Source organism: Lonchura striata, chromosome 14, assembly GCF_050655825.1.
Source record: "Lonchura striata isolate lonStrDom1 chromosome 14, ASM5065582v1, whole genome shotgun sequence".
Lineage (NCBI taxonomy): Eukaryota > Metazoa > Chordata > Aves > Passeriformes > Estrildidae > Lonchura > Lonchura striata.
The window spans coordinates 13,828,950-13,853,208 of record NC_140716.1 but is presented as its reverse complement, the minus strand read 5'-3'; the positions used below and the strand labels follow the sequence as shown (position 1 = coordinate 13,853,208).

At 46.2% G+C, this 24,259-nt stretch overlaps 1 protein-coding gene across 22 annotated transcripts in view; it reads left to right on the top strand.

Moving 5' to 3' along the window:
- The window catches only part of NPRL3 (NPR3 like, GATOR1 complex subunit), a 41,392-nt gene that overhangs the window by 16,330 nt on the left and 803 nt on the right, over positions 1 to 24,259 (top strand). For 20 of the 22 annotated variants that reach the window (XM_085592405.1, XM_085592404.1, XM_077786813.2 and 17 more), the window contains 7 exons: positions 134 to 215; positions 6,274 to 6,411; positions 7,102 to 7,258; positions 9,139 to 9,245; positions 10,419 to 10,548; positions 17,981 to 18,170; positions 19,297 to 19,489. In XM_085592405.1, the coding sequence (XP_085448531.1) occupies positions 134 to 215; positions 6,274 to 6,411; positions 7,102 to 7,258; positions 9,139 to 9,245; positions 10,419 to 10,548; positions 17,981 to 18,170; positions 19,297 to 19,489 (997 nt within the window). Of the gene's footprint in view, positions 1 to 133; positions 216 to 6,273; positions 6,412 to 7,101; positions 7,259 to 9,138; positions 9,246 to 10,418; positions 10,549 to 14,814; positions 15,137 to 15,464; positions 15,667 to 17,980; positions 18,171 to 19,296; positions 19,490 to 24,259 lie in introns of those variants that run through there. The other 2 variants (XM_085592422.1, XM_085592423.1) reach the window with 2 other exon arrangements.

Sequence of the window (24,259 nt, the reverse complement as noted above, 5' to 3'; positions counted from 1 at the left end):
TGAAATATAATTGTAGATTAAAATGATACAAATTCTGTAGATCTTAAGATACAGGTTGATACCCAGTGGGGGAAGAAGAAAGTCTTTGATTTGAAATCAGTTATTTACTTTCTTGTTTTGAATTTTTCCATAGCCACAGAAGGGCCCCAGTCACCTTTTCATCACATCCTACCCAAGTGCAAACTGGCCAGAGATCTCAAAGAGACATATGACAGGTAAATTGGAGTTTAGTTTTAGCTCATAGTATGCTGTTTCTCATTGAAATCTCTTGGCTTTGTTCCTAAGGATATTATCCACTTCCTCATGCTGTTAATCATTGGGATTTGGGTTTTAAACCAGGCAGAGCAATATGAAGCCTGGAAGTCAGGTGAAATGTTTGCAGAACTGCTATCCTAATCATTACCTTGGTCTGTCTTTGGTGTCTTGTTCTTAAAAGCTGATGATGTCTGTCACAGCTTTAAGAATGACTTTTTTTCTTCCTTAGTGCAGGGCCACCTATTGACAAGTGAAGTGTAGAACTGACAAGTGTCATAACAGGGATATCACAGCACTGGGGAAGTGCTCTAAACCTGCAGCTAAGGGGAAAGTGCTGCAGGAGCACTGATGGCAAGTCAGCTACTGACTTGTGCATGTCTGGACAGCAAATTTGCATGAGATGCTGAGACTTCCAGCAGAATGCTGTTTCTTGACTGGGTTAGAAGTTCTGGCAAAGGTTTCAAAGCAGTGTGTGGTTGTTGTTGCACTTTAGCAGGAGCCTGTGCCTGTCAGTGCTGCATCCTGGGGCCCAGAGGCTCCTGCAGCCAGGACTGTGCTTGGGGAAGGGCCTGGACAGAAGGACACAGAACCTCTCTGTGTGGGGGAAGATGCTGTGCCCCTTGCTTGGGGTATTTGTCAGGGATTCAGAGAATCAGGGTGGAGTTCTTCAGGGAACCCTTTCTCCTCCCTGGCTCGTGGCTTCTCATGTACAAAGGGGATCAGAGCCCTGTAAAGTAAGGCACTGGGAGCCTAAGTAATATAATGGTTGCAAAGAGCATCAGAAAACTTCTGCTAAGCTGCTTTGTGTTCCAGAGCCATGAATTTCATCTTGTTTGAAGAAATATGGTATGTGGTTCCACACACCTTGCACAAAACCTAAGTACTAAAGTTTAAGTACTAAACTTTTAAGTAAGGCAGTTTTTATGCAGCCTGTAATTCTAATATTCCAGTTATATTTTTCTGTTCCTCTAGGGCTATGTATTTATGACTGGGCAAACCCTGATCATGCTTCCAAATATTTTAGGGACACAGTGACATCTTGTGGCATTTAGCAGAGACTGTAGCAACACAGAGCTCAAGCTCATGGACTGTGCTGATGTGAGCCTTCCCAGAGATAAGGAGGAATAGACAGACCATGGAGAGATACACTTTGGTGCTGCCCCCAGCTGTAAAATAAGGCAGTTTCTCCCTCATTTAGGCATTGTGAGTGGGGAAGAAGTGGTGCAAGTTGGATTTTGACATTTTCATATGACACTGTCGAAAGAAAATGTAAGTAAAATAAGGTGTTGGTAAAAATCTGAAGTGTCTGTGTGCTTGATTGGAACGTTGTACTTGAAAAGGAGCTGACAGTGTTGTTGGGTGATAAGGAGATGTTCTGCAGGGTTTTTCTATTAGTATGAGAGCTTAGGAAATATGCTTGTTATACTTGCAGTCAGATCAGCTGAGAGGAGCTGCAGCACCTTGCCAGGCAGGCATAGATTTAGAATTGTTTTTTTGTAAAGTAGAAAAAGGGTTCTAGGAATGCAATTTTTTCTGCAAATCCAGGATGAATTAATTATTCCTGTGTGGCAGCAGCTCTGGAGTGAAGTCTGTGTGGTCTTCTGTGAAGTGAGGGTTAGTCATAAGTGACACTGGAGTTACAAAAAAAAAAAAACCAGATAGACAAGAATGCATAAAATAAGTCTTGTCTGTAAGATAGGCACCAATCCTGCTCACAGTTGTAAAACTCCTGCTGTAATGAATATTTTATCCAGTTTGGACACCACATTTCAAGAGGGATTTAGGCCACCTAGAGAGTGTGGAGGAGTGTGAATGACCTCAGAGGGAAGATGGAAAGATTTGCTGTGTTGCTTTTAAAGGAGAAAGGACTGCTGGGAAGGGCAAAACTTCAGATGCATGCAGTGACAATGTGCTGTTCTAAATTTACAGAGACTTCTGGCATAGCCCTTGGCTGTAGGAGAACAGCCAGTGAAGTGGAGAGAGCACTTTGAATTGCAGATGGAGCCCAGCTCTCCGTTTGAGATTTGCTCCAGCCAGCATTTCCAAGTGCCTGCTGATTTCTGCAATTCCAGCCCAGTTTCCAGGGGTGCTCCAGAGGTGTTGTCGAGCCCTTGGCTTCCTGTAGATGGTGCTGAGGTATTTCAGGCAAGACACAACATGTCCCTGAGCAAGTTGGTTTGATCAAAACCACAAGTAGAGGAATATTTTTGTTGTTCAAAGTATTCCCTGGTTTTGAATGAGGTGCCTGTGTTCCATAAGGCAGGAGCAGTACCCAGGACATCTTGACTAGCAATGGAGTGGTATTACACTGACAGCTCAGAAGCTTCTACTTCCTGGGACATTTGTTTCTAATGGAGAGAACTAGAATGTTGCTTTTTGATTAATTCAGAAAACTGAGAGTATTCATTCATCTTGTCCCCAAACTGAAGCATTGGTGCAGAAAGCAATGGTTTTTAGGCCCAAGAAAGTTTTCAGGACTTCCAGTGCTGAAAAACTTGCTGGTGTTACAATATGTGTCTCTTTTGAGGAGCTTTCACATAGTTTTATCTGCAACTGCAGATAATATATGAGCTTGATAGTTCCTAACTGCCTGTCTGGTTCTAGCAAATTTCTCTTAGCTTTGTGTTGGAATAAAAGTGAAAGTATGGAGAGGTTTTTGGGGGAGGTTTGGATTGTTTGTTTCTTCTTTTTAATACAGAAAGAGCCTTTATAAATTTTTAGCCTAGTGGGACTTAACTGTGTGCTAGATCTAGCCCATCTCAGCTCAGGGAATAATTCTGTGAGACTTAATGTTATTTCTGTGGCTGTGCTGTAAAATATAATCCAACTACAATTATTTATCAAAGGACAGCCCTTTGTCCTTTATAAGAAAATGTGAAATAATTTCAAAGCTCTGAGTAGTCACCACTTCTAGGAAAAACAAATTCCAAAGCTACAAGCTTACTTCTACCATGCTCAAAAACATGGGGTTAATCTCTGATATAAACAGGACAGATGTGATATGAGGTGTGTATATGTTAAAATTCTTAACTCTTATAAACTTCAAGTGAGATTTCTTTGTTTTGCCAATAGTTATGGAAAAGGCTGCAGTTCTGGGAGATGCTTGGCAAATTTTCATGTTCTCATTTTGGGGCAGTTGCTCACAGTTCAGGACACAGCAGAATGGAGCAAAAGAGCAGTGATAGTCCCTAAAATATTCCCCAGCTTCCTGCAGCTCTGGAGGGGTTTCTGTACATTCAGCAGCTTTCAGCTGATCTCACTTCCCGGAATTAGCCCACAGTCCTGTGAGCCAGAGTAAATATTGAACAACCACAGCATCCTCTGATAAGGAGGTCCATGGCTTTAACTACTTTTTGTATTTCTTTCTATTTCTTCTGAACTTTGCTCCTTCTTGTATCATGAGATATCTCATGGGCCTTATGAGGGAGAGACATTAAACAACTTTTTCCTGTTTGCCTCTCCCTGTCTCAATTTTAAACTTTGTTATCTGATCATCCTGATCCTTGCCCATGTATCCCTCAGATCTCATTAGGTGTTGTCAAACCAGAGATTTAAAAAAAAAGGTGTTGAAACAAAGTTTTTATGGAATAAAATGTCTTGGAGGATTTAATAGCCTATTGCCTGAATCTTTTTGTCTATACTGGGGACATTATTTAACTGCTGTCTGGCCAAGGGCAGTTGCAAGTGTTGCTGCTGGAGGGTGTAACTTGTTCCTTGTCAAATTACATACATTTATTTTCCTTCCAAGGAGGGGCAGGTAAAGGAGAAATTGTGTTCATAAAGCTATAATGAAGGTTGGAGATTGTACAGCTGAATGCAAATGCAGAAGAATAAAATTAAGATCCAGATCAGAACTGAAAATCTGGTTTTCTTGTTGTCTTTAATTTTAGGCTTTTGTTGTATAGTGCACGATAGACAAAATTATTCTCTGGAGAGTGTAATTATGTAATTAAAGCTTTTGCGTTAGTGCACTTGGACCAAAGAATGAAACGACCCAACTGGATCTTTGTCTGAATGTTAAACTCTGCAGGGAAGATGTCCCTGCAAGTGTTTCATGCTTTCATGTATCTCTGCTGCTCTTGGGTAATATGTTTTTACAACTCCAAGAGCTTTCAGGTGGTCTCTGAACTCGCTTGTCCCATTCCTTTATTGCCATGTTTCCCCTTGTGAGGATTTGGCCTGGGAGATGGTGTGGACAACCACAGCTTCAGCCCTTTTCCCTGATGCATTTTGAGGGAACCCAGCTTTATCTGTCAGTTGTTTAGTGGTGGGATAAGCAGTGTGACTGGAGCTGCAGCATTTAATGAACTGAACCAGAGGTGTTTGTGCTTTGCATGTTCCTTCAGGGCTGGGAGCCTCCGAGCAGATCAGAGCTGGTGGGGCCAGACAGAAACAGGATTCATCCTCTCAGTGCCTTTTAAAAACAGGAAAACACACAGTATCTGCTCCATTTGCAGCTTGAAAAATCAGCATTTTCCAGAGTTCCATGCAAGATTTGAGAACAAAACCTTTTGAAAAGTGTTGTCTGCAGTGAGATGTTCCCCAATGAGTCTGATCGTGTGCGAGGTGGGAGGGGATGCTGTTTGCTCCCTCACCACTCTCTTGTGGTTTGGTGAGTAGTTGCACCAGCAGCCAAAGCTACCCAATGTTTTTGTTTAAAGCTGAAATTTCTGCTCTCTCCAAACCCTCTACAGAACCAGATGAGCTTGAAAAAAAAGACCTTGTTAGTCTGTGACCTGCAGTTGAATGCTGCTTATAAATGGTTAAATCACCACATAAAGATTTTCCAGACATGTATTTGCTCCTGGCCTGTTCCTGGCATGTTTTTTAATCTGTTTTGTGTAGAGGAGGAAATTCACGGCAGTTACTGACACAAAAGTCAAATTGTGAGTCTCAACACACTTTGAATTTAAAATTCAGGCTGGAATTTTCAAAGTGCAAACTTTGAAATTTTAAGCCAAAAAATGTTGTTTGGGAAGAAAGTTTGAAATCTAAGGACATTGACAAATTCAGTTCTCAGGTGTAGAGCTTGAGACTGATAAGTTTATGTGTTCCTAATTTATGAAAAGGTGTGGTGGGTGTGTGGTGGGCCTAGCTGCTTCCTCCCAGCACAGCTGTTCCCAGGCCAGCATTCCCTGCCTGGGAATGGGAATATTGTGAGGGTTTGCAGGGTGGTGCTGGCTGAGCTCCTTATGGTACATTACCCATTTTAAGTAAATATAGTTCCCTCCTGAGGTGTATTCCACCCTTGTCTAGATTTGCAGACTTCTGTAAAAGTACCTGAGTGATGATCCTGGCTCTAATCTCCAGCATTTCTGTTTTTTTCAGTAAAAGAGCCTTATTGTTGCTTTCAGGCTGAGAGCCAGGGTCTGACTTTATTGACTTTGTTATTCCTGGGACATCAATCACTTCCACTCAAGTCCTGTTGTCTGGAGTCAGATGAAGGGCGTAGCTCAGTCCCTGTGGTTTCCTAGAATGAAAAAACCATGTAACAGGCATGTTTGTGACAAGCAGAAGCAGGTTAGTAAGAAAACAAACAACCTAAGCAGAACCCAAGGAGGCTGTTGTTGTGGAAATGTGCTGCTTGGAACAGCCCTTGCCCAGTACAGACATCATCTTTTCTTTTTGCTTGGAGGGCAAGATGGAAATTGGAGGTGCAGTGTGCCCAGTTCATCTTTGCCCTTTACAGCTTTGGCCTAGAGAATTTTCCTTCTCCTTGCAGTAGATCTTGAATAAACTTCTTTAACTTGAGACACTGCTGCAGTGTTAAGGGCAGAAGTTCAGTGGTGGAGTCTTTCAAATCTCCCTCAAAATGCTCTAGGGGATGGTGCTCTGTGTGTCCAGCTGTGGGAGGCCCTTGCAGTTAGGAGTCAGCTGGTCCTCAGCCAGCCTGGGGACAGATGGGGTGCATTCAGTCTTTTTTCAGGTCTGATTTCCGTGCAGGGGTGACCCTGGACCACTGTTTTCATTTGTGATACACAGTAAATGCTGTATGGATTGATTGTGTTCCTATTTTAGTCTCTGCACGACAGGGGTGGTTCGTTTGCACATCAACAACTGGCTGGAAGTGAGTTTCTGCCTTCCTCACAAAATCCACTATGTTGCCACCAACTTCATACCCCCAGAAGCAATTGAGAGAAGTCTGAAGTCTATCAGGTAAGAGCAAGCTCTGCCCCTCAGAGTGTGGCCAGTCCTTGCTGCTGTTCCGAGGGTGATGCTGCAGATGTCTGAGGTGGCTCAGGCAGGGGATGGTGTGATTGGGCTGTGCAGGAGGGGGGCCCTGGGCATCAGACAGGACTCCCTGGAGCTGCTGTGGCTCTGTGGTGCTGCTGGATTCATGGTGGTGGTTGTACTGAGGGGATGCTGCAAGAGTGGCCTGCACTGTTTGCAGCTAGGAATTGTGTGTGCATTTTAATCTGTTGACTCAGAAATAATTCTGCCATTGGAAGAAAGAGACCCCAGGTCCTGTCATACCTTATTTCCTGTGTTTGTTTACCTGCAAAAGTAATTAACTTCTGTTTTCTTCCTTTCTTCTACTCCATTCTGTATTTCAGTAATGCAGATGAGCAGTTTTCAGACTTGCTCTCAATTGTGTGCCAATGCAGTGCAGTCTTTTTCCTTGTCACTGGGGTATCCAGTTACCATATAACCCTCTGTCTCCTTTTTACAGGGAGCCTCTTATGCTGTGACATAAAAATAAGCTGATTTTGAACCCAGTTAGAGCAAAATGATATTAGAAATTCTTTTTTTACCATTACATTGACCCCAGGTATCATGGTGTGGGAATAACAAAGCCTTCAGGAAAAGCTCCAGTTTACTGTGCAAATGTATTCTATTTTTCTGCAGGCCTTACCATGCCTTATTACTTTTAAATGATGAGAAGTCATTGCTTAATGAGCTCCCGTTGGACTGCTCTCCTGCCCTGGTGAGAGTAATTAAAACTACCTCTGCTGTGAAGAATTTGCAGCAACTGGCTCAAGATGCTGACTTGGCATTGCTGCAGGTACGGGGAGCTGTCAGCAGCTGCTGAGAGCTTTTTAAATCATGAGGTGTTTTCTGTGTGCCCGTGGGCTTGTGTGGGGCAGGAGCATGGCAGCTCCCTCGGTGTGAGCAGAGAGCAGGGAGAAGGTACCAGCCCTGGAACTGGGGAAAGGCTGGAGAAACAGAGGGCAGGGGTGCAGGGACAGTGCTGGGCAGCTCTGCAGCCACAGCCTGTCTTGGATGGGAATCCCCATCCCAGGGCTCTCCATCCCCATCCCAGGGATCTTCAGTCCCCATCTTTGGGATCTCTGGTCCCCATCCCTGGGGTCTCTAGTCCCCACCACTTCTCAGGACACGTCCGTTAAAACAGGCTGATGAAAAACTCTTCAAATTGTGAGCACCTCCAGGGCTGCCTCCCACAGCCTGTCTGGTCCAGCACCTGACCAGCATCAGAGTGAAACCTTTCCTCTTATCTGGTAGGAATTTCCCATTGTTCTCCTTGTGTATGTTGCCTCAGGATCTGTCCCTGTGTCCCTCTGAGGAGAGTGGCTCTGTCTTCCCTGTGCCTCCTGTTTGGTAGTTAAAACCAGAGCAATTTTACTCCTGGCTGACACCACAGTGGCCTTTCTTGGTCCTGCCACGTTGATTCTACATGCAAATGAAGCACCCAAAATGCAAGTGCAGGTTTGCAGCTGCCGTGGCCAAATACGTTGCTTCACCTGGAGCTGCCAAGATCTTGTCTACCAAAGACTTGTGAATACCTATACAAACCTTCCCATCCAGTTCCCTTAGTCCACTAGTGCACAGACTTGGCAGTCATGGGAAGAAGATTTAGTTTAGGCTTGGGGAAAGCTCTTGAGCCAATGTCCCCACGCCAGCAGCTCTTTCCAAATGCCCTTCCAGTAGTGACAAGCAGCTCTCCAGTCTGAATTGCTGGAGGTGACGTGATGAGCCCTTGGAAAGGGAAGTTTGTGCCAGTGGAGGGATGAGACCCTAGCTCTCACATGAGTTGTGAGGCCCCTGAGAGACCCCTGTGGATTACTCTGATCATTTGGGATGATTACATGAGGTGATCCCAGAGAGGGAGGGGCTGCTCCATGCTCCTAAGGGTTGATCCAGACCCAGGGACACAGCCTGTGCTCTGTGTGCCAGGGGAAGCACAGCTCATCCTCACATGTTCCCCTGGTCATAGGTCAGGGGAAAGGTCCTGCTTTGTAATAAAACTCCAGGTCTGCCTGCAGTGGTCTGTGGTGTTACTTGGCTATGGGATGAACTCTGGAAATTCCCTACTGCTTCTGTAGTTTTGTTCTCCACAAAAAAGCACAGTTAAATGCATCTAATGATACAGGCTGGATTTTATGTCTTGTAGACACTATTTATGTGGCTTTTCCAGAGCCATTAGCAACCACTGACTTGTTTAACACATTAAAATACTTTATGTAGCTCATTACTGAAATACCTCTGTGCAGTAAAAAGGCAGTGTTGGTTTCCTTTATGTTTCTGTCATAGTAGAAGCTGATTCTTTTGTTTTATTTTTCACGTGTTTTATTTTTCATGTATAACACAATGTATTTTGTGCATAAAGAAAAATAGTTTTTGGGGACATGAAAAGAAACTAAACTTGTGTTGATACAGTTTGGAGGAATTCCTTTGAGGCAGGAAATACTAAGTTGCTTAGAAATGTGAAGCGAATCTCTGTAAATTCATAACCTTGTCAAACGCTTTTTGATCTGCCACATGTTATATTAAACCATGAATTTATTCTGAAGGCCGGGTGAAAGGATGGAACATTTTTCTTTCATTTCCATTCAAATGAGACTTTTTTTTCTTGTTGTATGCAACGCTTGGTGAGAGTTTGTATATTGATTTTGCTCCCCTAATTTTTCCTTTTTCTCAATACAGGTTTTCCAGCTTGCAGCACATCTTGTTTACTGGGGCAAAGCAATTATTATTTATCCTCTTTGTGAAAACAATGTCTACATGCTTTCTCCAAATGCCAGTGTCTGCCTGTAAGTAGAAGGAAAATGTGTTGGTGGCAACACAGTGCTGAGGAGTGCAGATGCACTTTCCTTCCCTGACTGGATACAGAGTGGGATCTTTCTTCATGAATCTGTTGAGGCTGTGCAAAACACAAATCATTACATGAGCCTGAACTCGCACAGCAGTGTGGGCAGGGAGGAGCAGCAGAGCAGATCAATATTCCTCTGTGGTGGTGAGGGCTTTGGAAGCAATATTTACCCTGTGGAGCTGCTCTCAGTGTTTTTAGTACTTCTGCTCACTGCATGTCCAATATGGGAACATTTACAAACTAAAATACTTTATGATTAAGTTAAAGGAGTGGTTTATAGGGCTCTCTGTGTAGCTGGCACACCTGACATGAATCAAAAGTAGCAAAAGTTGCCATTGTGTTGTTTCATGTGCTGGCATTCCTTACTGTGTGCCTTGTCACAGACAGAAGGCACCAAGACCATTTGGAGAGCAGCAGAGCCTCTGCAAGGAATATGTGGAGGCAGGGGTGGGTATTTTTGCTCTGCTGAAGATTGGCAACCCATCCTCTGTTGGATTTTGAGATGCTTTTAGACTCTATGTTGGAATCAGTTATAGGAAAATAGTTTTAAATCAAAACTTTGGTGATGGAAGTATAAAAATAGGTCTGGAAGAGACCTTGAGGTCATTCAGCAACAACTGTGCCTGTGTCAAATATGGCAGTGCTGTTCCTGAAGACCTTTGGAGATGGAAATGCTAACACAGACAGTTTTTCTGATACTTGACTATCCTTTACTTCTGTTCAGACTTTTTTCTTGACCTGTCAGCACAGGGAGGGGGCACAGCCACACCTGCAGCTGCAGTTGGCACATTCAGGTCGTGTGTTCTGCCCAAACTCTGTCCCTTTGATCAGAGGCTGCACAGGTCTGGACTTTTTATCACTTTCATTTTTCTCCTCTGAATTCCCTCCACACCTTGAATAAAACGCTGGAGCTGAATGTAAGCCTGAGGTGAAAGTGCATGAGCTCCTGGCTGGCTTCTGCAGGACACAATATGCCATCAACTATGCTTAGGGGTTTTCTAGATCACAGGGAATATTCCATTTGGGAATTGGCACTTCTGCAATGCTTCATTGGCTCCCAGTTACCCTGAGCAGCACCTCAGAGCTGATCTGTGCCTTTGCCTCTCCCCTGCAGGTACTCTCCCCTGGCAGATGCCTTCTCCTGTCAGTTCCGGGGTCACAACCTGCCCTCCATGCTGGCCAAGTTCTCCCTCCCGGTGTCCCTCTCCGAGTTCAAGAACCCTCTGGCACCACCTGTGCAGGAGGTGAGCTGGGCACTGAACAGAATATTTTCCTTGTTCTGCTGCCCACAAGGGATGGGGCTGCTCAGGAACCTGCTGTTGCACATTTACAAGCTTCCAGTTACTGTTCTTCCAGCCATATGATTTATTGTTTCATGTCCTTGTGCCAAAAAGCTGTGGGGATGTTCAAGGTGAGAAGATGCTCTGTGCTGGCAAAGCACAGTCTTAAAAGAAACATTAGAGTGTTTCTTTTTGGGGAGTGATGTAGTAGGGAAAACTGAAACTCCATTTGGTCTGTTCTAAGCTATCAGTTGTTAGGGCTGAGTCAAGTTTGTAGATTCCTCACAATCACATTTGATTTTATTCTATTCCATCTGCTCCAAGTTCACAATCTGTTTTTAAAAGCAATCTGTCTGTTCACTTGGTTTTACTGTAAAACTGGAATTGTTAAAAGGCTTTTGGAGGAAGTAGGCTCAGCATGGGGTCAGCAGAAGTCCATGTGTCACTGCATTATGTTCTTAGTGTAAAGATCTGTGTTAATAAAATATGGATTTGGGATTTGTGAGTTGTTTTGCTTGTGCATCGATCATGGCTTGTGGCATTTCTGGGAACTGCTGGAACACAGGAAGGAGCTCAATAACTTGAGTGACTCTGCTCTGTTCCCAGATGGAGGAGCCTGGATGTCTGGCTGTGGCTCAGTGTGGCAGAGGAAGCATAGGCAGAGTTCTTTGGCTGGTTTCTCATGGTGTTTGTTTCTGGCCTTCAGACTGGGCTGCCCTGGTGGCTCCATGGCTTTAGCCCCTGCTCAGATATAGAGATTACCATCACCTGTACACTCCAGCACAGCTGTGAGGGAAGAATTCGCTGTAATTACAGGTTCACAGAGATGATGATCAGAGATAAAAATAAGTAATGATGTAGGTCTAATCCCAGTAGCATGTACTGGTCAGCTGCAACCTTGGGAGGCAGGAGAAGAGCAGGACTCCACTCTAGATACAGACAAATAAGTATCCTGAAAATTGAAGCTGAAGTCATAGCATTAATTTTATTATAGCTGCAGTAGCTTTAGGAGACATTCTCAGTAATCCTTTTAAAATTAATTACTTGCCTTAATACCTCTCCTTCAATAGTTCTGGTTGTTCTCAGACGTCCTACTTTTGTTTAAAATACATAAATAAGTGTCTGTCACTTACTGCTGCAGTTATGCCTTGAAACAAGGGTGCAGTAAATGCTTACCAGAGCTGATGGAGTGCTCAAGTTTAGAGTGTGTACCTTCCCTCTGCTGTTCACCTCTCTGTGTTAGGGTCCTAAGGATCACCAGCACAGCTTGCTATCATCATCCTTTCAGCCTTACTGGAAAGTTGGAGGATGATGCTGTGAAAAGTTGTGGCTTTTGATAAAGCAAAATGTGACAGTTCTTAGGGAAATTGAGATTAGAGCGAGTTTTTATGTATTTTTGTATCAGTACATTTTCTTCTACTTTGATTTACCTATGTAGGACTTCTTGTATTATTTTTTCATTTTTCAGTCTTTTAAGAGACGTGAATCCAACCCCTGCCCTGAAGTGGTCAGGCTCCAGTTGTAAATAACAGAGATCTAATCAATACAGCAATTAATCTAATTAAACGTGGGTGGGTTTTTGTTCCGCTGTGCTGTGATAAAAGATGTTGTACTTTGAACTGTAAATATTGTCAAAATGTACTCGCTTTGCCTTTGAAAAGAAATAGCAAAGGTGGGACTTCTCTCTGTAGTTTTGTTCTTTGTGTGCACAGGAGGGGATGTGAGGTTTTTCAGCTTTAAAGATTTCCAGTGGTTTTCTGTTATCTCGTGTTTTTCATCAGGCTGAGGGCATTGTCTGTGCTCCTGAAGGTCACTGAGCTGAGGGTCAGTCCTGTGGGAGGGGTTGTATCTTCTGCAGAAACTGCTGTGACCTCATGGCATCCATGGCATCCATCCCATTTGATTCTTCTCTTAAGCTCCCTGCTTTTGGCATGTGTTTCTGGATGGGTAAAGAATACAGAAGGCATTAATAAAGCCCTCCATAGGAAATAGGAGAGCTCTCAGAGCCCTTCCTAGTTTTATATAAAAATGTGGCTTGATTTGAAAGGAGACAAAGTTATTTTTGTTCAATTACCATTACATTAGTGGAATTCCTCTATTCCTTTGGGTAGATGAAAAGAAAAAAAGTGGCACTCATTTTTCTACTTGGTGTGCTGAGGTATTTTGTGGCTGGTAGGAGATAGGAACAACCTGGGCAAAGACAGGACCTTTGGGAGTGCATGGCTGTGTTCTGCTTTTGCTGTCTGTCTGTCAGGTGAGAGGTGTGTGCCAGGCCTGCCAGTGCTCTCAGCTGTGTCCTGGGCCAGAGACGGAAAGTCTTGATTGTGTCATCTTGAGCTCTTTTCTCGCCTGAGATGAGGAGCAGTGTATTGCAGTGTGTATCTGTTAGTTGAGAAGATTTTAGTATCCGTGCAGTGCTCCCTGCTGCTTCCCTTTCTCTGTTTCCCTTGGATTCCCTGGGACAGCAGCAGGGTGAGGATGAGCCCATGCCCTCAGCTCAGCTGACCTCAAGAGATCTCAGTGCTGTGGAGCTGAGGCCCTGCTTTTCCTTCCCCCTCCCAGGTGTGTGCACACACGAGCCTTCCTCCCTTCCCTCTTCCCTTTCCCAGAGCTCTGTCCAGCCTGACATTAACATTAACCTGTTTCAGCTGCAGAAGTGTTCTGCCAGGTTAGCAGGTGGGATTCACTCGGGGGGATCCAGTGAGCTCCAGGGCTGGCACAGAGTGACAGAGGTGATTTCTGCAGAGCTTGTGCAGCTGGGGGGATGAGGGAAGCAGAAGCTGTCCTCCTCATTTCACAGTGAGCTGTCCCTTAGCTCCATTGTGACCTCTTATGTCACCAGGACTTGCTGCAGTGCCTGGGTTTGTCCTGGATCTCACCAGGGTACAGCCATGGGGTGGGAGATCCTGTGAGCTCACACCAAAGGGAGCTCATCTTGTCTTTTGGTGTTTTTGCTGGAAGAGAAGCAGTTTGCATCTCCTCTACCCCAAAGAAGCTGCCCTTGTTCTGCTGCCTGTGGCTGCTGGCTCGTGCCCCTGTGCTCTCCTCCTGTGAGTGGCACAGCCTTGCTGTGAGTGCAGGGCACACTGGGCTGGAGCTCTGGGCTTGCTCAGTGGGGTGTGCACACCCCTTCCAAACCTCCTGGGAAAGCACAGGAGCACCTGGTGACCCAAAGCCTTCAGGTCGGCACATGCTGACTGGCAGGATCTGTACCAGGCACTGCTCTGGTGCAGGGGGAGGCTTTGACCTACTGTTCAGGGTAAGGATTTCTTTGTCCAGCATGAAATTTCTTTACCCAGCTACTCTGCACGAAGTTGTTTTGCAAACCAAGAGTCAGGGATGATGATTGTGGCTTCCCCTCCTCTGCACTGTAACCTCAGCCAATTCATCTGCCTCAGAAGCTGTAACACCTCCCTGCCCTGCCCTGAACAAACATGGACTAGCAGAAGGGATCTTCTCACCTGTAAGGAGTGTTCCTAGGTGAATTAGGCATCCCATTTCCTTCCTGCATCCCCTTTATCATAATGCAGTTTGTCATTATTATCTTTATTAAAGGTTCTTTAATTCTCCCTTGATGGGATGTGGATAAATTGCAGGAAAAAAAAAAAAAAAAAGCCAACAGATGGGAAAGTGGGACAGCTGCTGCTGAACGAAATCTGTTTAACTTTTCACTTTTGTGTCAGTCAGTCTGGGCCATCCTGCTGGGAGTCAGGCACAGGGAGATGAGGCCTCTGCCTTGTGCCTGCTGAAAACATGCCGAGCTTTGTGCAGGGCTCATGGAAAAGGAGGCAGGAGAATGTGTCAGGGGATGGAGTGGGAGGGGAGCTGAGCTGCCTGCACACCCTGAATGGGCAGCTGTGTCTTCAGGGAGCCACACTGCACATGGGGCTGCTCTGCTGCAAGACATTAGGGAGCTTTTGTTGGCAGAAGTAAGGAAATGGGATTAAGATGCATTTATATTCAGTTGGACTGGGTGTAAAATCAGGGGTTTAGCACAGTAAGTGAAAAGAATATGTCATGCTAGGCCTGAATGGAGGGAATGGTTAAACTGAGAGTTCAGAGCTGTTACCTAATGATAAAAATGACAATATTAGACAGTAAATGTTTCATCCTACATCAGTAGGAGTTTGCAGAATCTGTTTCCTGTAAAACAGGGAGAAGTTTTCATAGTTTATGTGTTTTCCATGGAACAGCATGGTTTGAATGCTAAAGGAAGGTTATGCATTTCAGCAAACATCCCTGCACCCAGTGGCTTTGAAGGTGTCATCATCTTAAGCCAAGGCAGCCCTCAGTTCTCCAGTCAGACCTTGAAGAGGATTTGTATTAAATAACTGGATAATCCAGGCTGGAGAAAGGAGGCTTGTGTGCTTCAGTAGGCAAAACAAGCTGTATTTTCACTGTCTCCTCACATGGTGAGATACAAACTGGGATTGAGTGCTTCTAGGCTGTTGTTTTCCCTTCCCTTTCTGAACCTGTTGCTGCTCCCAGTTATCCTTAAACTTTTAGGCCCGGGAAAGAAAACAGCCATAAAGAATCCTTGCAAGAAATTTAACATGTTTCTCAAGAGTTTTACAAATGGCCTCAGACAATAAGGAATGCTGGATCATCTCTGCTTGTGCCAGTGAGCACAGAGCAGGGCACTGTACCAGTGCCTTGCATGACAACACCCTGGCACTGCTCTGGGGATGGCCCTGGGCTGCTCTGTGCCAGCAGGAACAAGCCAGATGTGGCTGCTGCAGCAGACAGGACCCCCTCTGAGCAGGCTGGAGAGAGACAGCACGGGCAGACAGGAAGGATGAAAGGAACATGAATAAAATTTTGATTTAATTGGTAGTTAAATTAAGCAACAGAAAATGTTTCACTTTATATTTCCATCACAGTCCTGGTGTTTCAGCCAAAAAAGGCTGGCTCTGAATTCCTGCTGTGCCAGAGCATGACTGAGGCAAGCAGTCCTGGGATGGAGTATATCCTGCCTGGAAAGCTGCTCCCAGCCCATGTGGCTTCAGCAAGGAGCCCAGCTCTAATGAAGAGCCCTGGGAGCAGGCATAAGGAGAGCCCTGCAGCTCTGGGGAAGAGCAGCATTTCCAGCCAGCACAGCACAGATGGTGCAGGGAAGCCTCTGCTCCTGCAGCCCTGGGTGAGCTCCGTGGGAGCTTGGGGGGAGCAGATGGAGAATGGATGGAAATGCAGCGTTGGTGTCCAGAAGCTCAGGCAGCAGAATGTGTTAGCAAAGCTCATCTGGGAAAACACTTCTGCCTTTGGTAAGAAATGGGTCAAAACCTGGAGGAAGTGGGAATGGTGTGAGGCACTTGCAGTGGTGGCACAAAGCTCATCACAAGGACAGGGGCCAGTGCGGGTTGCTGCAGCACCTGGGCTTCTTCTAGAAATGGCTTTTGAGAGGTACCAAATTCCTGCTGAAGATTGGCTAGTACAGAAAAATGTCAAGGATCATCAGGCTCTGGTCTAGGGATGATTGTTCAAGTTTACTTCAGGATGGAAGAAGAGTTTCCTCTAGTTCTCAAGGTAGTCCCAGATCTCCAGCTCTCCCACCCAGAGATGGCACCAAGGTGTTTGGCAGGGGTTGCTTGCACGAGGTTGTGGCTGTAAAGCTGTAACACCACTGCTGCCTGGCTTCTTGTGCCACTGGCCATAGCTGCTGGCTCAGGGTGGCTTTCTAGGTATTTCCACAAGGGTGTGGAGATGATGGTGCATGTGCACCGTCCATGCACATGGAGCTGCAACAAAGGAAATTGGCTATTTTTGTAATTCATGGAACCACCAGAGTGCCCAGGGGAGGCTGGTCTGGGTGAGGTCCTACCCACTGCTTCTGTAGGTCTGGCAGAGCCTGTCTTCTGTCTCCTTGGATTTTTGCAGGGTTGTTTTGTGCTCTGAAACGTGCAGACTTCTTTCATTTGCTAATCAGACGTTGCTGCGTGCCAACAGGTTGGAAATTTAAGTAAAATAAATGAGCCATCTTTCCATCCAGGCCTGCATCTGGAAGGAAGGATTTCAGCAACATAATTGCTAGAGTAAACCTTGCTATTCCAAGCTGGCTTCAGATGTTAGCAAAGCATTATGTCTTTGGTGTCTTTTGCCAACCTTCCTCTTCTGTAGATTTTCTGTTAAACATGTAAAATGAATTATGGCTTTTCCAGAAAATAGATGTTTGGAGGCAATCCCAGATAAAAAGTTTTAAGATTAAAATCCACTGAGCCCCCAGAAGTGGTAATTGCTGAAAAGACTGGGTGTGGGTCTGTCTGCAAACAGAGAGGTTTCTTTTGTGATTTGATAGCAGAGGAGGAACTGAGAACTACCAGATTTATGGAAAAAGGAAAATTATGTGGGCTGATGAACTTGGTTTGGGGCTTTTATTGTGATTTGGCGGGTTCCCCTGATGATTAATGCAGCAGAGTGAGCTTCCTTCTGAGCCTGAGCTCATGCTGCATGTGTTTGTCTCACCAAAACAGTGGTGGTTGCTATGAAATCCCCAAGCAGCCTTGTTGGTGGTTGTGTTCTGAGCCCTTTGCTACAAGAGTTGCCTGCAGTGATATGAAAAGGCTTTTTATGCAGAAATCAAGACACAATGATGCATTTTGAGGGCTCCTCCCAGATTTCTAAAAACAGATCCTACGAGCACTTGTCCCTCGCTCTGCCCGTGGTGCAGGTGTCCAGCAGGTGTTGGGCAATGTTTGATACATCTCATTGCTTTTGAGTCTCTTGCTTGCCTGAAAACCCAGGTGCCTTTATTCGCTTGGCCCTATGAAGCAGAGGGAGGTGAAATGAGGGATGGTGACTCTGCATGGACAGGGGACTCCTTGGCAGCTCAGGCTGCTGGCCCCTGCCAGGGCTTGTGCTGCTGCTGGTGCTGCTTCTGTATTGCCCAGCCCTGTCAGGCTCTGATCTCCAGAGGCTCGCCCATGGCTAATCAGCAGTTTCCCATCTGACACCCAAGGGCTCCTGGCCACATCCCCTGGTTGCTTCAGCTCTGCCCCATCACCCTGCCCTCTCTCTGGCTCTCTAGAGCAGCCTGCACTTCAGTCTGACCATGTGGGATTAACCCTTCTGTGATTTATTTTGGTGGCCCCTGTGTAGAGACCAGCAAACTGGTCTGGAGCTGAGGCAGGGGCAGGGCAGGTTCCTTCAGGCTGTGCTGGTCAGTGTTGCATAAAGATGTGGATCATGAAAGGCTCCAGTGCAGCCTGAGCACCCACAGAGGCTCTGGGTGTGATGAAGTTTTGTGTCTGGTCACCTTTTTGTGATTGGAAAAGAGATGAACACTTGTGTGGGGCTAGAAGCATTTTCCATGTGACTCATCACTCACCAAGTGTACCCTGTGTGCTGTTTTCCTCTGGTATCTCATTTCCCAGCTGTTTAAGCCCTGGTTTCTCCCCTGCAGACCCAGCTGATCCAGATGGTGATCTGGATGCTGCAGCACCGGCTCCTGATCCAGCTCCACACCTACGTGTGCCTGATGGTGCCCCCGAAGGAGGAGGAGCTGCGAGCCCCGGACGAGGACATGCCCTTCACTGCCAGGGTTGGGGGACGAAGTCTGAGCACCCCCAACGCTCTCAGCTTTGGCTCTCCAAGTATGAGCACACTTTTCTCTGCTGTTCAGACTCCATCTCACTTCTAGAGCTTCCCTCAGTGCTGCCAAGGGTCAGCAGGCCTTGGTAATGAGACATCTCTTGCTGCAGTGCTTGCTAATTAGGTCCAGCCTTTCCTAAATTCAGAGCTGGGCACTGGTGAAAGTCCTAGGGGCTATTAGACTTCTTTTTAGGAAGAAGTAATGCTTTGTAAGTTGCCAAATTCTCATCTGTAAAAGATTTTTATGAGAAGTACTTTGTTTTTAAAAGTAACTTTGTCCTCCCTTGCTGCACTCAGACGTATCCCCTGTGTTACTCTGGCAGATTTTGGTTTTCAGGACAGAAAGAAAATGTGATAATTTGTTCAAGCAGCATTGTTTTCTGTGGGCTGTAGAGCCATTAGAGCCACCTGAGGGGAGACAGAGCTGGCTTTGTTCTCACACATGATTGATTTCTGTTTGTGTCCTCTGATTTCTTTAATCCCCCCAGTGCTGTTCTTCAGGGTGATTCCAGGAAAGCATTCTTTCAAGAGGATGAGTCAGATATAATGCTGAAATCACCAAACTTTCCTGCCTGGGCTGTTCTGAGCAGCTTTCTCAGAACACTGCTGGGCTTGGATATGGGGAGAGATCCTGTGTACAACTTTGAGCTTTACAGGAGTCATGAATTAGGGCAGAGATCTTGGAATGTGAGTCAGATGAGTCTGTGATCTGCTTTTTCTGGCTCCCTCACAAGAGGATATTGCTTCTTGGCCTCTCTGCCTGCTCCCACCTTCTGTGCTGTTAGGCTTTTCGTGTTACCATTTCATGGTATTCCAACACAGCTGTCTGGGAATTCTCTTTTCAGATGTTTTTTATGGACTGTTTATGGTCTCCAGAAGTACAGTTTTCCACACAAATTGATGACTCGGTTGAAACATTTGAATTTCCCATTGAGAAAATCGCTGTGTTGTCATATGACTAATTGCAGATTCATGGAGCACTTGGAGAACCACTTTCTTTGCTCTCCAGAGAAGAGGGATTAGTTGGAAAGGCTGCACAGAAACAGCCTGAATTGATAAACTTTGCATCCTTATGGTGAAGAATACAAAAATTTAGTGTATATGTGTGTCTCTCTCTTGTCCTGATAGCCAGTAGTGATGACATGACTCTGACAAGCCCCAGCATGGATAATTCCAGTGCTGAGCTGATACCTGGTGGGGACTCACCCCTAAATAAGAGGATGACAGAGAATCTCCTGGCAAGCCTGTTGGAACACGAGCGGGAAGCCATCCTGAACGTCCCAGCTGCCCAGAATCCAGAGGATCTCCGCATGTTTGCAAGGTGAGCAGTGCAGGATGCAATCACTGGTTCTTATCCTCCCTGCATTATGGAAGGATTGCTCTGGAGACTGAGAAAATCCTGTTGGCCTGGGGATTTGAAAGAGAAATTATTTTGGGTTTGCTCCTGTATTTCCTCTGTAATACAAACTTATATTTGTGGCACAAGAACACTTGGTAACAAAGAGTCGTGGGTGTGTGAAGGAGCATCAGGGCGTATGGGTGGACTTCACTGTCCTGCCAGTTTTCCTTGTCCACACATGGCAGACACAAAACTGCACAGCCTAAAAAACCCATCTAAGCAGGCAAGGCAGAGACCCAATGATGCTGATGCTGCCATTTTGTGTGCATTGGTATTTCCAAGCCAGCTCTCCTGAATTTTATGGTTTGTAAACTCCATGGAAACATGAGACACAGAGCTAGCCTGAATACTTTTACAGAGTGTCCCAAGGTGTGCTTGGCAGTGATGAGAGCTCACTGCTTAGCTTAGTTAAGCTCAAGGCATTAGGATGTGTGATCAGGAGCACACACTTTGTTGTTACACATTTGCACTCAACAAAAACAGGCACTGTGTGGCTCTGCACGTGGTAGAAGCAGAATGACTGGGAAGCAGAGAGCAGGGGAAATACTTTTTCTTCCAAAGGATTTCAAAACTCAGGGGCATCACTGGAATGCAGCTTCCACTGATTTTCATACTTGTGGAGCAGAAAACCACCTGAGGCAAGGACTGCAGCCATTCCATATTTTGGATTCAGTTGGTAATACCCTGAAAACCTGGTTTTTACCCTAGGATGGATACAGGCAGGTAGCCCAGGGAAATTGTAATAGCAGGAAGATGCTTTCCTTGTCTGTGGCAGAGTACGGCTGAGGGACTTTGACAGAGCTCTCAAAACTTGTAGGTAGTTACTGCTCTCTGAAGTATTTGTCTCCTTCATCTTCTGCAACTCTTCAGAGAATATGCTCTGACTGGGAGGCAACATTGGCAACTTGAGAACTCTGAAGTGTTTTTTTCTTTATCACCAGCTAAGTCATTACAAAACCACAGAGGAAGGAAAGTAACAACAAAATCATATTTAATATCTTAAGATAGAATGTGTAGGGGACTCTTCGGACCAGTTCAGTGGCAATGCAGATTCTTTGTTATCCTAGTGGGAGGAAAGGATGTCGTGATTGCTCCCCTTCATACCCTGAGCTGGGTAAAAAAGCCATTTGGAAGCTTTGGAATTGCAGATGCAAGAAATGACTCTGATTTCTTTGTGAAACCAGCTGAGTGATGTTTATTGTGCAGTTTGCTCCTGCCCCAGGTTCTTCTGCAAATCCCCAGGCCTTACCAGGTCAGAATTTCCAGTCTACTACAGATTGAATTGACAAGTGCAGAGTGCTCTGAGGCAGCAGTGAGGAACAAACAGATTAAACAGTAAATAAACAATAAACAGATGGGTCCTGTGGGCAGATGCTGCAGTGCACATGTAGGGATATTCATGCCAGACCCTCTTGGTTGCTGCTGGTTTTATACACCACAACTTGTAGGTGTATTTTCCCTCTTTCTGTGTCATAACCATCAGAGATGAATGAGTAAATCTGTTGCTCTCAATGAGAGAAGCCATGGTGAAGCTGCCTGAAGGAGGTGATATCCCTCATTACCCTCATGCAGGTATTGCTCCAGCCCTGGCCAACAGCTCTGCTCCCCCAGCTGCCTCCAGAGCAAAGTGCTGTGAATGCACAACTGGTGCCCCAAATATCCTGTGCTGTCTGCCCTTCCCAGGATGCTGTGTGTGCACACAGAGGGATGGGCTATTTCCAGCACAGCAGTAAAGCTCAGCCTGGCACATTTTCCTGTGCTGGTGCCTCTGAGTGCCTGTCCCTTGTTACACAGGCAGCAGAGTGCTGGTGCCTGTCCAGGGCTGTGCTCTGCTCGTGTTTGAAGGCAGAAGCCTTAAAGGGAAGTAAGGAATTACTAAAGCTTGGCTCCAGCATTAACCCTCCTAACATTGAATGGGCATTTAAATCCAAGTTCTTTCCTAAGATGCAATTACAGGAGGGTTGGCTTGTCCGTCCAGAAGGAAGCTTGAGAAGGAGACAATTTTGTTTTGAGCTAGATCCTCATTCATGTACACTAAACCTTCCTCACTGCACATTAAGTGCTTTTGAAGCCTGAAGAAGCTGGAGGCTTCACTGATGGCTTCTCTCCCAGGCCACGGGTGTGGAGTTGCTTTCAGGGCTTACTTGTCTTGCTCTGAGATTGGGAGGTGAGATCCTTCCCTCCACTGAGGAATGCTCATTGGCAGCACTGAGCTGGGGACACTTCTGCTCTGGTTTCAAGCAGTGCTGTGGCAGGGACATCTGCTTGGCCAGAAACAAGCTAATTCTATTTGAATTGCTAGTCTGGGAGAATTATTTTCCTTTTAGTGTGTAGGAACACTCCAGTGCTGTTAGAGGGGCAGCTCTTGCAACTTGTGGAGGGGAAAACAGTGATGAGCAATGGAAAGCAATGATCTTCCACCACTGCATCTGGGTGTGCACATCTGTCAGCAGCCACACCTGAGCAGCTTCAGAGGGACTCAAACACGGTGCCAGTGCTCCAAGAAGTGCCATCTCTGATTGTGTCCCATAAATGTTCATTGCCCAAAGAGGTGAAGGAGTGAGTGTCCCCCTCCTCTGGAGCTGTGAGCCCCAAGGACAGCCTTGTAGATTCTGGTTGGACTTTTGGGAAAACCTCCTCCTTGGGAGCGTGGTGCAGCCCAGGACAGACTGGCCAAGCATGTGGAGGGATCTCCATCTTGGAAGGGTTTGAAAAAGCTCCACAGCATTAGCAATACTCCTGCTGGGGCAGGATGCTGGGCTAGACTTTGGGGGTGTCTTCCAGCTGGCATTTTTGTGATATTCTTTAATAGTCTCTCTACCTTTTATTGGAATGGAAAGTATTTAGTCTTGACCAGTTACAAATCCAGACTCTTTGTGAATATAAGATGGATTTATTTATTGGCAAACTGCTCAGTCTGTGCTGTTCTGGAAAGCCAGGTTGTACCATTTGCATGGCAGAGAGCTGAGCCAGGGTATGAGCACATGGGCACAAGAGCCTGGCATAGGGGAGGGGATCCCCAGACTGACTTTGTGAACTGTGAGATGAGTTGTAAAATACAAATGTTTCTGTTCACACCTGTGGGAACAGCCTGGCTTTGACACACCTAAGAACTGACACTGTCCCTGTGAGTGACCACTTCTCAGTGCACAGTTGCCACTGGCCCAGGGGAGGTGGCCAGAGAACCTCATGTTCAATACAGTGGGAGAGAGTGCAAAAGGCAGATGCACAGCCCAGATACAGGAAAGACTGGAGCTTGTCTTGTTTGTTTGTGCTGCAGGTGCAGAGGAGGCAGCATTACCTTCTCCATACTGGTGCCAGCTGGAAAGCTGGCAGAGGAGCAGCAGGAGGGAGCTGGCAGCAAGCTGGGGCTGCCCAGCCCCAGGCTGCCAGGGAGGATCCTGCTCTGAGCCACAGGCAGCTCGTGGGGTAGAGTAGGGATGTGGCAAGTTGGGAAGCAGAGAAACACACGTGGCAATGGGCAAGAAGTGAAAACTCTGCAGTGGGGCATGGGATGGAGGGACACTTGTTGCATGGTGACTCCTTTCCAGTCACCTGTGAGGGTGGCGGGTGACAGGAGTGCCCAGCCTGAGCAGCAGGAGGCAGCCAGGCAGGTGTTGGTCCTGCAGGGAAAGCAAGAGCCTCTCCATCCTCCAAAACAGGCTGGAGTGCTCCTGTGGTATGGGGTGTATTTTAAGGGCTGTTCTTGCATGGGGGCATTGAATGGATTGGAAAACAGATCATGTCATCTCCACTCTTTTCACAGTCAGTTGGCATGAAGCTGCAGATGGGTAATGGAACATGAGCAAAGGCTGCTGGAGCAGAGTGTGATGTGGAACACATGTGGAGGCACAGCTGGCTGTGGAGCTGGGAAGGGACTCTGGCCTTTGGGGTGGGGAGATTTGAGTCACAGCACGGCTGTGACATTTCGGAGGGTGTCGAGACAAGAGACTGAGCAGCAAACTCAGGCTTTGTGCTGGGGGGGATGCCTTGGTGTTATGGCTCAGAGGGAACTCTGGGGAGGGGCCCTCAGCCACTGGGGACTTCTGCTGTTTGTCGTGGACCCTGCTGTGACTGACTGCAGGGCCAAAGTTTTCTGATGGCTGTAGCATGTTGGTGACTAGCAAAGGGGCATCTCTGCTGTCTTTGTTAAAGAGAATAGGGAAATTAAGAAGCCAGCATGGTTTGAACTTGGGCTTCAGGGGATTTGTAACTCCCACAGCTTCTTTGTGGTGCCTACCACTAAAATTTCCATCTTCCTGTTGTAACTACTGCACCCAACCAAAGCTGCCCAAACCCTGAGTGCAGGACGTGTACAAAGTCCCTTGGGCTGCTGTGAGGGAAAATTGCTCTTAATTCTAAAGGCAGTGCAGGTACCCAGGCCCCTGATGCAGAGCTGTGACAAAGGGTAGTTGCAGGCTTAGCTAAGAGAGCATAGCTAAAATCTGCCATGTCCTGACTTCTCAAGGCTCACTGGCACTTGTGCTTGTTCACTTTCTGGAAATATAACTTAAGTTGAAAATTGACAGTCTTGGGAAATACCCCAGACTGGGAAACCTCTTGATCCAAGGAGAACCTTGGCAAAGCCCCACAGCCAAGTCCCATCCTTTTCCAGGGGTTTTCTGTTCTAGGCGTGATTTAATTCCCTTTTCATACAAATGGGGGACATAACCCAAACAACCTCGTGATTGG